The sequence below is a fragment of the Motacilla alba genome, chromosome 1 (genome assembly GCF_015832195.1).
Source record: "Motacilla alba alba isolate MOTALB_02 chromosome 1, Motacilla_alba_V1.0_pri, whole genome shotgun sequence".
In the NCBI taxonomy this organism is placed as follows: domain Eukaryota; kingdom Metazoa; phylum Chordata; class Aves; order Passeriformes; family Motacillidae; genus Motacilla; species Motacilla alba.
This window is the reverse complement of record NC_052016.1, coordinates 31,121,384-31,134,707: the sequence shown is the minus strand read 5'-3', so window position 1 is coordinate 31,134,707 and position 13,324 is coordinate 31,121,384. Positions and strand designations below refer to the sequence as shown.

The 13,324-nt window shown below is 45.9% G+C and overlaps 1 protein-coding gene across 4 annotated transcripts in view; it reads right to left on the bottom strand.

Annotated features, from left to right (window-relative positions):
• Window positions 1–1,381: 1,381 nt before the first annotated feature.
• The window catches only part of LOC119702412, a 29,989-nt gene continuing 18,046 nt past the window's right edge, over window positions 1,382–13,324 (bottom strand). For all 4 annotated transcript variants that reach the window (XM_038140456.1, XM_038140467.1, XM_038140477.1 and 1 more), the window contains 4 exons: window positions 12,462–12,735; window positions 9,177–9,342; window positions 4,679–4,785; window positions 1,382–1,636 (listed from right to left, as the gene is read on the bottom strand). In XM_038140456.1, the coding sequence (XP_037996384.1) occupies window positions 1,473–1,636; window positions 4,679–4,785; window positions 9,177–9,342; window positions 12,462–12,735 (711 nt within the window). In that variant the 3' untranslated portion in view covers window positions 1,382–1,472. The remainder of the gene's footprint in view (window positions 1,637–4,678; window positions 4,786–9,176; window positions 9,343–12,461; window positions 12,736–13,324) is intronic.

Sequence of the window (13,324 nt, the reverse complement as noted above, 5' to 3'; positions counted from 1 at the left end):
AGTGGATCATCTGGTCCAACCTCACTGCTCAAGCAGGGTCATTCCAGAGCGCATGCCACAGGATTGTGTCCAGACAGGTCTGGAATATCTCCAGTGAGGGACACTCCACAAACTCTCTGAGCAACCTGTTCCAGTGCTTGGTCACCTGCACAGTAAAGAAGTTGTTCCTCCTGTTCAGGTGGAGCTCCTTGTCTATCAGTTTCTACCCAATGCCTTCTTGTTCCATTGCTTGGCACCACGGAGCAGGGCCTGACACCCTCCCTGCAGTTGTTCATAGACACAGATGAGGTCCCCTCTCAGTCATCTCTTCTCAAGGCTGAACAGACCCAGCTCCCTCAGCCTGTCCTCATAAGAGAGATACTCCATGTCGGAATCCAGAACATCCCTCTGGGTGTCCTGGATGGCCAGAGCCGCTGGCAGAGGGCTCTGAGACCCTGGCATGCAGCCAAAGACACACGTGGGGTTTTGATCTTAGCCCGTGGAGCAAATTACCAACTCTATGAAGAATTACAAGCCAAACACACAAGTTTAGATAGCATAATAGAGATAATCACGAAGTGAAGGGTAGGATTTTTGAGTGCTGTACAGGGGGCTTTTAAGCCTTGTATGCAGGGGTCCAAGTTTTGTACATGGGGGTCAGGGGATTCTAAGATGGAGGGATTTGGGTGTGCCCTGTCCTCTTTCTTTCTCCTTCCTAACCTCCATGTCTTTGGTGATGTTGGCACTCACAGATTGGTCTAGAGTAGAAAGTCACTTTTCAATATAGATAGTAGGCATTGGGGAAAAAGTATAAACATGTAACACGTAATATATGATATAAAAGATGGCACCAGCCCCCTGGGAGGGCAGTGTGCCTTTGTCTGACCTGCTGAACGGGCCACAGCAGTTCAGGAGAAGAATCTTTTAGATAACCAAAAATAAACTACCTTGAGAACAGACAACAGAAGACTACTGAGTCTTTCTTCGAAGGCACAGGTTGGAGGAGGGACTTTTCCATCTTTTGGGGTCACCCCAATCCAGGGGTGAAACCCCACAACTCCAGACCTTTAATCACTTTTGTCACCTGTTGTTTCTCCAACAGGTGTCAGGGTAGTTAAAGTCCCCTACCAGAACCAGGACCTGTGACTGTGAGGCTACTTCAAGCTGCCTGTAGAAGACCTCATGCACTTTCTCCTGTTCAGGTAGCCTGTAGCAAACACCCACAACAGTGTTACCTCTGTTAGTCTGCCCTTTTTTTCTAACCCATGAGATCTTGACTTGCTTGCTGTCCACCCAAAGGCAGAGCTCCATACATTCCAAGTGTGTCTCACAGAGAGGGAAACTCCACCACTGCACCTTTTTGCTGTCTCTCCTCCCCATAAATCTTGGACTGATAGAAATTCTCTCACACCATTGTTAGATCTGGAAAATGAGGAAAAATTTTATTCCACCACCTTCAAGTTCAAATTGTTCGAAGAAAGGTCCTAAAAAGACTATTCTGGCCCTCCATATCTGACATGGCAGGTGGGATGAGTCTGTCCACATAAAAAGTCTGGCCAGAGGATGAAGTGAGGATTGTATGGGGCTGCTCCCCAGCACTTGGCTGCTTCTTGGTCACACAGGCACACCATTTTTTCACATCGGTCTGTCAGGTTATCTGCAAAAGAAAATGTGAGCTGAGGATGAGAGGTTCTGTATCAAAGGCAAGAAACAGTTTTAGGAGGAAAAATCCCCTAAAAGAGCAGCCCTTAGGGATCAAAGTCTGTGGCAGCAGGATCAACATGTTGTGTTGTGGGTGGATTTGACCCTCCCCTGCCCTCTCTGTCAACAGGTCTGACCTTGACTGTGATAAAGAGCATCAGAAATTAGCAGCTAAATGTAGATTGGCGATGCTTATAAAAATCTGCTCAGCACAGAGCAATCCCTGCTTCTAGAACTGTGTGAACTATGAGGGTTTACTTCAGTAGTCAAATCTAAAAAGGAAAATTATTTAATCTTAGCCTGAGGTAAAATATTCCAGTGTTCCTCAGTCAGTGAATTTCCTTTCTAACTCCTCCCTCTGCAAAACAGACTGATTTCAAAAGAAAAAAACACTACTTTGAAAGAAAGAGCCTCCCAGAGGGATGTTCAGAAACTTGAGGGCATCAGAGCACCCACCAGGCATCCTTCACTCTTGCTTTATCAATTACTGCTGTCTCTCTCTGATCACAGCAGAGGAGCCAAGGAGCTTTGCAGCACCAGGTACCTGATTTTTATGAGCTAGCAGCTAACAAAGTGATCAAAGTCATACATGGAACTATACAGAATGCAAAATATATGACTACATGACCATATATAACATCAAAGCCACTAGCTTAGAAGGCTGCATTGCAAATGACTGAGTTTGGGTTAATGAGCCTCATCCCACCTATAGGTGGTTTAAATGCAGTTGTTGGGCTAATATTATTTTAAAGCACAGGGCCTTGCTTATTTGAGGCTGCTACCATGGGTTATCTAACAGCCACAAAACCCTGCACTAGGCAAAGTTTAATGTGCCAGTGCGCATGGGCTTCACTCCAAAACCAATTGGAATGAGTATAGGAATTTTTCCAGATTTCACTGGACTTTGATGGATCAACCCTGTATCTGAAAAATAAGAAAAGCCCTAGTTTCCTAAGCTGTTTGGAATAATCATGTATTTACTGCTAAAAGTGTTTTAAGGATCAATGAGGACTTGAGGCCAGTCTTCTCTTAGCTACCAGTCTTGCCTGATACTCTCCTTGCCCCTCTGCTCCTTGAGCTCTTCCTATGCTGTGCCAGCAACTGTTCATCAAATGTGAGTACAAAATCTGGCTTTGTAACATTCATTCAAGAGGAATGATTTTTTTGACCAGGCTTCACAACTAACAGCCTTTTCTATATTCCAGATATCTCTTGAATGGAATTGGCCTACAGGTGATGGCATATCTAGACTGAAGAATATGGTTTTGCCAGTTCTTTTCATTCCATGAACAAAATTACCTAATGGTAGCAAAAAGAGGAAAAATACCAAGTAAAATGAGTTTCTGTTTATTTTACATGAAAATGTCTGTATTCATGGTACAGTGTCCGGCAGTAGGCATCTAATTCCTGTTGCATTGAAATGACAGTGCAAACAGTTCTGCTTCTGACACTTCTGGACATCATTACCCTGAGCTCAGCAAGCATGCCTGGAAATTTAATTCTTCATCTCTTTTGTTTGAATGGGATCAGACATTACACCTTCACATCCCAGTAAGACCTGCTGTGCTGTAGCCTGGGGTAGGAAATTTGCCTTCAAAACACATTTCTATTGTTCCTCCTCACCAGGGACATCAGGGGGAATGTAGCCTGCATAGGGCTTGTGGAGAACAGTTGATGGATGCATCAGGTCTTCCCTGGACATCAGTTAAGGAATTAATGAAATTTGTTTAACTCATGCTTGTTGGCCAAGTCAGAGCAACTGCAGCCTGCTGGACTCCTATGTCCACTCCCATGGACTGAATGATACATCTCATATCTGCAGCTTGGATTGTTCCTTCACATCAAAGAGAAACAGGACTTTTTCCCTGTAAAATGACTAGCAGAAAATAGGAGTCAGCTATGGAAATATGCCAGGAAGGAGAGCAGTTGTACATTAAAGCAACACATTCCTTTGCCAGGACTTTGTATTTACTAGATTGTTCTGGAACTTGGAAAAGAGCAACTGCAGATGTGCTGTGCCCCATCCCCTATCTGCTGGCAGATCTTCAGCTGCTGGTGAGGCTGAGGATTGCACCAGTAAAATATGGTTTTCTGATAAGGTAGAAATAGTCTTTTAATATTCTAGCAAATAACTTTGATGATTATGGGGATAAGTTTTACCCTCACAATTTATTTTCGAACTTTCAAAGTCTTCTACAATGGATTTTACTACCAGGAGCTTTCTGGAGACTTAGAAAGACAAGTGACAAATTTGAAGACTCAAGTCATCTGGTGTATGTCAAAACAAACTGTGTGAGACACTGACGGGCTGTGACTGTGCAATTCAAACCCTCTTGACTGGGTACCAGCTGTAGAGCTGAGCACAGCCCACACTTGCTGTCTGCCTGAAGCACTTGAGAGCATTTGATTCCGCATGGTTCCAAATCCCTGCTGGAACCTCAAGACTTCAGGCTGGAGCCCCACACAGGGCAGAGGTGCAGGCTGGCATCCTATTTAACCTGTCTTGCAGCCATGCTAAATAGCCTGGCTCTTCTCTAGCAGTGCTTAAGGGTAGAAAAAAAGTGGACAGTCCTGCTGGAGGGAGGGCCAGAACTGCAATGGAAAGAACACCCCTCAAGACCCACAGCTGTAGGAAGAGGCACGCTTAATACCAGTGAGCAGAAAGTCTCCACAGAGAGTCATCTGCATCTCTGCCAAACTAAGATGGCTTGAGGGCTCCATCGCCCCCAGTCCTGCTCTTCAGCCTGGGTGGATCTCAGGTTACCTGGAGTGGGCTGTGCTGGGGCTCCAGCTTTCCTCCCAGCTCCTGGCAAGGAACAGGCAGGGAGCTTGGAAGAGAATGGACATTGCCTAAAGCAGCTTTGAAACAAGCTTGGAAAACACAAACCTGCCTCTGGAGCCCCCAAAGCTCTTTGGTCAGCCTGCTGCTGCCAGAAGAGGGAGGGAAGGAGGGAGGGAGGGAGGGAAACCCACGTGGCAGGATCCAGCCTTTCCTTACCGCACCGTACAGTGTTCTGCTCACACTCCCACTGGTAGCGCTGCACCTTGGGGTTGCAGCCTTCCTTCTCTGCCGTGTCATAGCAGCAGTCATGCCTGTGGCAGCACCTGGGAGACATAAAAAGAGAGAGTATGGGTGTCCTCCTGCATCCTCCCTGTTGGCACACACTCCAGGGGTGCTTTGCTCACACCCAGCTCTTGACAGCAATGTTCACCCCAGCCTGTCAGTAAATCATCTGTTGATGGTCCAAGTATCCTGGCATCTCTGGGAAAGCTCGCTTGTCTCAGGAGCTCATTAATGCCATATTTGCTGCCATGACCACTGTGCTTCTTCCTCTGAGCTTTTGCCCACATGAAAGCATGTGTGGTCAAGATATGGTAATCTGGCTGAAAGTGTTCCTATAAGTTGTACTATTGTGGCTCACTGGTTTAGGCTTAAACCCATCCCAAAACTTGGTATTGGGATGTTTCTTGCCTTCCTTAGTATCACCAAGAAGCTTAGTCTCTTCAGTTCACCTGCCATGTGCTCCTTGGCCCATAAATATTTTGAGGGCAGGCTACAAATTAATCAGTCTCAATGGTGAAATTCGTATGAGTTAACTTAAGAACCTTAAAAACCATCTACATCTAAGGCATTCACCTATCTTCCCTCTATGCACATCTGCACCACAGTTCACATTTTCATGCTGCAGAGATCTAACACAGGGTGAAAAGTATCAGATTTGAAAAGTACAGTTGTGTTTCACTGACCATAGAGGGAATGAGGATGAATAGCTCAGTTGATGACATCTGTCCCATGGACTAGTCAGTGAGATCATTCTCACTGTAAATTACTTCTGAATTTATGGAAAACTTGACCTCGCTTGAATTTTATTCTCATAGTTTAGAGATTCAAATTCCACCAAGAAAAGATTCAGCACTTAGAGAGGTTCTCTGCTGAATAACAAAAGTTGTTTCAGTTGTTTCAGTTGTTTCTGACCTTTGATGGAAGGTCAGACGCTGGAGCCAGAGAGCAGTGATCTCCTGTATTTCCAGAAGACATCCCTGCAAGAACTGTGACTCTACAGAGAAACCACTCTACTAACTGGGAAAAATTGAGGCAGGCTGATTTTACATAAAAAACCCTGAAGATGCAGCGAAGCCTAATCCATCCTCAGGGGACTGACAAGTAGCAAAGCAGGCCCATCACTAGTGTCTCATGTATGGGACACAGAGCACCAGAGGCTGTGGTGGAGGGGAGGGCCAGCTATAGAAACCAAAGGTTTGTGAGGTCTGGGGAGTGAGTCAGTAGCCAAATTGGTAAAGTTGGTGTGAGTGATGGGGGAGTACGGGGAAGAAGAACAATGTGAAGATGGACGAGCAAAGGGAGGTGTTAAGACCCTCTGTGCCAAGGGAAAGAAATTGCTCTTTATGAAGAGCCAGAGGGAGCAAAGAGAGGTAGGAGAAGTGAGGACAGATACTGTAGGGGGCAAAAGATGCTCTATGAATCAGGCAAGGACAAGCAAATGAGCCCTGAATTGGCACAAGCAAATGGTGTTCTAGCTAGCTGTGAGAACTCGCTGCTCCTTATCTGGCTTGGCAAAACTAGGGGAAGTTGCATAAACTCTGCAGAACCACAGGATTTGGGGCACAATTCTGCTTCTCCTCACGGCAGTTCCTCCTGATGGTCCCCACAGCTGCAACAGGGTGACAGGTAGCTTACTCCAACACAAAGCAAGAAGACTGTTGGCTCCTATTTTACAAACATCTGAAAGAACTGTCAAGGAATGAAGACTAAGGAATGCTATTGTTGTCCTTTGCCACCTTCAGATGGTCCCCTCCCGTCTGGAAATGTCCTTTGCAGTACCTGGGTCAGAGTGGTGCTAAGCTTTTAATGACCTGCTAACATTCGGTTACACCAACACAAACAGCGGCAGCCAACACCATGGCAGAGCACTGGTCATCAGCGGTGGCAAACAAACACAACTCTGTCACCTGAGCAGTCAACAAGCTGCTCTTCGCGACTGAGCTACGAGACAGCCCTAATGGCTGCAAACAGCTCCGACTGGTCCGCAGGGATCAGCTGGCCAGACCCCTGCTGTTGAGCAAATGCCAATAAGGGAAGAATTTGTCACGTTGTGTTTGTCACATCAACAGCACCATCATTGCTGTGTGTCTTTTCCTTTTGCTTTAACCTTGCAATAGAGGAGAAATCTTACTCTTCCTTACGAGATGGCCAGGATTTAACAGCTGGATGCAATGATCTCAGAGATCTTTTTCAGCCTTAACGATCCTGTGACTTGGATGAGTCATAGATGCACCCTGCCTTTCATGGTGTTTTCAGGGAAGTGCTGAGCACCCTTAGGTCCTACTTTACAACATAGGTGCTGCAGCAATCCAGGGGAACAGAAAGGAGAAGGAGAAACAAATCGACTGACTCTATGTGGAAGACGTGTCATTATGCCTTGAAGTGATGGAACTGTGAGAGTGGAACAAAAGGGGAAAGGTAATTTGTGACAACACCACATCAAAGGCAGTATGTGGAATAAACCTTATAAAAGGATTACCCACTCAATGGCTTTTTGTTTCTTTTTCACATAAAAGAGAGGTGCTTAGAAGCACTCTAGCCCTGTCTAGACAGATTGACTGAATTACACATAAGAAAATTACTCCTTTTGCAAGGGTCTCTGTAAAAAACCTAGAAGGTCAAGGAGGTGGATAATTTTCAAACAGTATTTGTCACTCACAGCCAGTAGTTTTGCCACTCTTTTTTTTTAGAATGGCAAATAGGGAAAATAATGTGGTCATTTTGACAGATGCGGGGTACTCAACCACACTAATCATTGCGGTAGTTCTTAGTAACATATATCAATATTTCTCTAGTAAACAGAAAATGGGATTTTTTAGGCCTAAATCTAGTGTGGCATTGCTGATTCTCCCTAGCTAAGAACCTAAATAAAACTCATAACTTTTTCTACAGCAGCCAAGCATTGCAGCTAAGGAATAATAATGAAGGCACTTAGAGGATCAAGCTTCCCTTTTACAAACAATCTCATATTTTGAGGCATTTTCATTTGCAAAGTCTCATTTTCTGCCTTTAGGATAAAATCCTAAAATACTCCGTGCAATTTAAACAGCAGCAGAAACACTGGCTGGTGAACACGTGGCTGTATTTTACTCTCTCTTTTTCAGGGGTGATGACTTACTTGAATCTCCCAGAGTCACATAAATTTGGATGTCACTCAGCCTCTATAGAAAACAACTTTTAAGTCACTGCTCAACACTTCAATAAAAGCAGTGCTCCAAATTAGTGAAGTCATGTTTTACTTTCAAGGCTTTATTATGAAATTTGTTAAAGGATAACAAAAATAATTCAACACCCTACATACACTGCTGTAGATAAGCACTGTGATAAGCAGGTCAAGAGATAATACTGCAGTTACTCATAATTTGTGAGGCCCATATTGACTGTTTCATAAATGAAATATTTCACAGAAAAATAAAGGGACATGATGAGAGGGCTTTAGGAGTGAAACATCTCGCTGCATTAATGAAGACAGCTCCATTAGTCTTAAGGGACAGACAACTTCTCGTTCATGCCCACAGAGATCTTTAACTTTGACTTTTTTTCTTCCTTCACTCCTCCCCTGCCCATTTTTTCTGTCATTCTAATTTAGCAAAATCTGGTTTTGTAGCAACCTGCAATGTCTCCAGCAGAAGGTATTCTGGAAAGCTCAGTTTCCTTCCCAGCGAGCTGCAGACTACCTTCACCCTGCTAAAAGCAGAGCTTGCTGGTAGCACCTGGTCTGCTGACTGTAGATAGACTTGTGTGCTTTGACTTTGATATTTCAAACCTGCCAAGACTGCAAATACCAGGCTCAGAGCAACAAGTGTCCACTATCCTCAGCTTTACTCTCATTTACTCTCTTTATGCTCATTGCACAGTACAGGAAAGAAGCTGATTGCGTGCAATACCTCCAACACTTGTCAGGAATAACAAGCCAAATATCTTTCCCACTTGCAAAGAAAAGAGGAAATAACACCATGCTCTCCCGTATTGTTCTGCCTTGATTCAGTGGGAACTAACAGCCAAGGAAGGCAACAGGTTGGATTACTCCTTGCAACTACACAGATTTCTTCAAGAGGATAAACAGTGATATTTCCATCACTTCCATTTTAAGGACCTAGGTGAAATAACACTCCTTTCGTCAGGCAGGGTGTGCTCTCTATGAAAAAAACGAACGGCTATTTAAAAAAATTACATCCTGGTTTCTCCTTTGCCCTCTAGCCCACATATTAGAAGGTCCTAAGAGCTTTGGTGTCATCCAGAAGGAGGTTAAGCCCTCATTCAAATCCCAAGTGATACATGGGTCATCACTCCCAAATCCCCAGTATGTTCATATATACTAAGTTCCCTGCCCACAAGGCAGCAAATGGGTCAGTAGAGTCACAGTAGCACAAACAGAGAAAAGCAGGGAGATCTGCACTGCTTCTGGACACATAGCTGAGGTTTCTCTTACCAGTCTGTTTTATCTTTAGGCCAACCTCGTCCTCCCAGTCCGCAGTAGCACCCATAGCCAATATATGCCAAGGGACTCCGTCCCGTGCCACACGTTATGGCTCCAGCCAGTTCAATGATTCCTCGAGTGTGCAGTGAATGGGACTTTCCCAGAGCACCTTTCCAAACTGCAAAGACAGGACACAGTTACACACAAGGATGAAACATGCCTGCTACTGATTTTCCTACAGTCCTTAAAGGGAGATGGTTTTGATTTTGACTGGTTGGGTGGGTGCAGCCCTGACAATCTAACTAGTCATGACATTCAGCTGGCCAAAAGGTACTCTGCAGGGAGCTCTGCCACTGTCTGGGATAATCAAAAGGTGAATGCAGAAATGCCCAAGCATGCTATTTCTTCCATAGGAGCTCAATTCAAGTGGGACTTACTAGTTCTGGCGTACTAGAGTGTCATTGAGGCTGTGTCATTGCACGCAGGAGCAGTGTGTGTGGTCTTGCTCATCACAGAGCCCAAGCTGTTAAGCTTTGCAGGGTCTGTGCCAGCACCATGGAGGGTCACCTGGGCTTCACTGTGTCCCAGAGCTCCCAAACCTGGGACAGTTTTCCAGCTATGCTATGGTCCTGACTGGGACATGAAGCAGCAGAGTACATCCAGGCAACCAGACCTAACCAGGACTCTGTGGAAAGAAATGAAGTTTCTGTGTTGCTCAAGATCTCTTACATTATCCAAGTTTCCCTATTATTCAGGAACTTTTAACCCATTTTCCAGGTGGCAAAATATATGGATAGTCCTATTAATCTGCACAGAGGGACAGCTACACACCCCCGAGCCTGCAGAGTACATACTTTGTCGGGGACAAAGTGCCTCCATTAGCCAAGATGTGTGTATATAACCGCTTTCTCTTGAGACTCTGGAAGTGCTGACAACACTTGTATCCCCTTCCGTTATTATGTTCCACCTAAGTTGTAACAGGTGGGCCGCACTTATTTGGGGAAAGAAGAAGGAAGGAGCTCTGTGTCAGCTGGAGTGTGTGGATGGCCACCCAAACCAGTCTGGAGGATTTGAGTTACAAGTCTTTCAAACAGTCTCGTGATTTCACATGTTAATTTGGAACTTTTTTAGAAGCCACAGGTCAGTCTTGCAGTAACTGTTATGGAAACCAAGAGTACCCTGCCCCTAATACTCAAACCACTGTGATGCTCAGTCGCAAATGTTGCTGCTTATCGCGCTGTAGTGACAAACAGGAGCATTTCATGCCTGGATTTACTGTGAAGGACCAAATGCACTTTGCACTGCTCTATCGGTAGGATCAAAATCCAGCCCGAAAGCCTTACCCATCTGCTCATCCCATCCATGCACAGCTGCTCCAAAATCAAACAAGGGCTATCCAGCATGCTTGGACGGAGAGGGAGGTGACTCCTGGGAGCTGGGAACTTCAGATGGCCACTGAAGTTGCTTTGCCACCTGCCCCTGGCTATTGCAGCACGCTTGACCTCTTCAAAGTGTTGTGCAAACACGGGCTAATTAATCCTCTAAACCACCCAAGGACTCAATACTATTATTAAAACAGTTGCTTTCCTTTTAAAACCTAGACTCTAATCCCCCTGCTTGGGCCTCTTCCCGCATCTCCTGGGCTAGCTTGCCCTCTGAGCCCAATCCAAATGCCAGTGAAGAAAAGGAGGGTCTCTTCCCATGAAGGACAAGGCAGGGCTTTGCTCCCTCTCCCAGCCCGACCCCCCAGTAGGAGCGGGTGTGACCATTTTCACCCCAGGAATCCACACCTCAGGCTGTCCAGCATAGACTCAGTCTGCTTCCTGGGGCATTCCTCAGGGATTAAATGCACATTCCTGAAAAAGTAAGCGCTGCTCAGCTAAACACTACTTGAGTGTTCAGGTTTCATGCTAAAAACACATTGGATGGGTTTTATTGAGAACTAGAGATCACTTATTTTCCTTGTCTAAACAGCAAGGCTCCAGAGTTAGAAGGGGGCTTAGCTCTCAGGGGAAATCACAAGTAGTGAGCTGCTTTGGATTTGGGGGTATAAATCATAATTTTTCAACCTGTTGCAGTTCGCTGACCCTGAAAATATTCCAGTGGAGACAAAAACTTCTTTGTAGGCATCCCAGCCTTCTGACAAACGGCTTGAATTCTTTTTTAGCTGTCTTTCACTGGCCTCTTAAGCCAGGACTGCTGGGCTTGGCCTGTTGGCCACTGGCTGAAAATGGTTGAGGCTGCTCTAAGGTAACTGTACCTCACCCAGAAGAAAAAAGGCCATTCTTCTTTTGGGGATATCTCTGGAGATCAAGGAACTGTAATTACAGTGCAGTGTTGCTATGAAAGTGGAGAGAATGCCCCAAAGGAAATTGAGTCCAAAAGACTCAATTGGTGTGCTTAGGGCTGCATGTTCTGCAAGAGGCATCCAGGCAGCCTCCGATGTTCCTGTTCTTTGAAAGCTGTCTGGGTTTTGAGCCAGCAGTGTGCTGCTGCAGCTGAGAGGTCAGCCCCAGCAAGTACATTTTTAATATTCAGGTGCACAGCTAATAACTTGACCAAGAACTGAAATGGCTTTCTCTATGCTAGGCAGCCAAGCCAACACAGCCAGGAAAGCCTTGAAAAAGTCTGAGTCTCCACAGCAGCCTGCTCCTAGCCAAGTGTCCCATTAGCAGCATGTCCAATCATTAGTTAAACTACTAATGGAACACCTTAGAGGAGAACATACCTACAGAGAGGTGAGCAGAGGTGAATCTGACAACTTAGCACTATTTCCTGCTTTAACTGGCAGCCTTTGCTGTAAATGAAGGCAGGAGGTTGTTTTTTTCTTTTAAAACTCTACTGCAGGTATAACCTCAGATGTGCCAGTTTGGTGTTTTGTTGCCTTTGTCTGTAGGGGCTTTATGTTAGCGGCCATTATGGCTTTTATAAACAGAATTTTTAAAAATTATTTTAAATTCAGATGTGTTAAAAACTGCTCATTCCATAGACACTGGTATAAAAAGAAGGTATTTCAATGAAACACGGACACTAACAATGCTGTAGCAGAAAACTGTTAAAAAAGAAAAAGACCTGTGTTTACACAGGTTATGCAAACCATAGCTGGGGCTGAGAAGTGAGGCAGGCAGGCAGCTCACTTACACAGTCCCTCACTGTGAAGCTGAGGATTTTCTAGTGACACTTTTTTCCCTCACTTGGCCACATCACACGGAGGTCCTGACACGAAGCACGCAAAGCTGATGGCACAGGGGCAGGGAGAGGCATGGCAGGGCAGAGGGACCGAGGGGCAGTACTCACCTGCCTGAAGCAGCACCAGAACCAGCAGCAGGCGGGGGCCCATCGGCAGATCGCTCCCGCACTCGGGTACTTCGGGGTTCAGCTGCCGGCACTCCGGCAGTGCCTGGCCGTGCTGCCAAGTGAGTGGAGGTGTGGTTGTGCTAAACAACCCTGCCGGGCTGCTGCCCCAGGCTTTATATCCACATGGCTCTGCGCCCGTTTGAAGCGGAACACCCTCTCCTGCGATGCCCCCGAGCCCCAGCGCGGTCCGGTCCGTCCCCGCAGAGGCTCCTCGCTGCGGGAGGAGAGGGCGAGGGCTGGCTCTGTTTGCCCAGCATCGCCTTTGGGAGGGAGGGGCTGCTGCAAGGGCATTAGGCTGGTAGGCTCTGGGACAGCCCAAGACCCAGGCACTAAGCCGGGCTCCTTTAAGCTGTTTGCTTACAGACCCTGGTTAACCTCAGAGAAGCTGTGGCAAAGTGAAGCCTTCAACCGGGCGTTCTGTGGCTTGGGCTCGCTGCTGTGGCATTCCCTTGGCAAGGATTTTCTCCTTTTATAGATCACTTCCCAGGGTATTTTTTATAAATTATTTTATTTTAAGACTGATTATTTGCATGTTTAAAAAAGAAAAGACAAAACTATAAAAAATCCAACAGAAAAAATACTGTTAAACACAAGTACCTAATTATAAACTGACCAAAAGAGCTAATTTAGCCCCATTCTGAGGGATAAATACCCTCTTGGCCTGTTGCTGCACCTGACTAACACCAATAGATTTCTTGAAGACTCCTCAGTACGCAGCTACCAGCCACGGTAGGAGACCAGCAGTTGGGTCCAGCCCGCTGGGGCTCTGGTCACAGCAGGCAGCCAAATACAGAGGTGGCCTC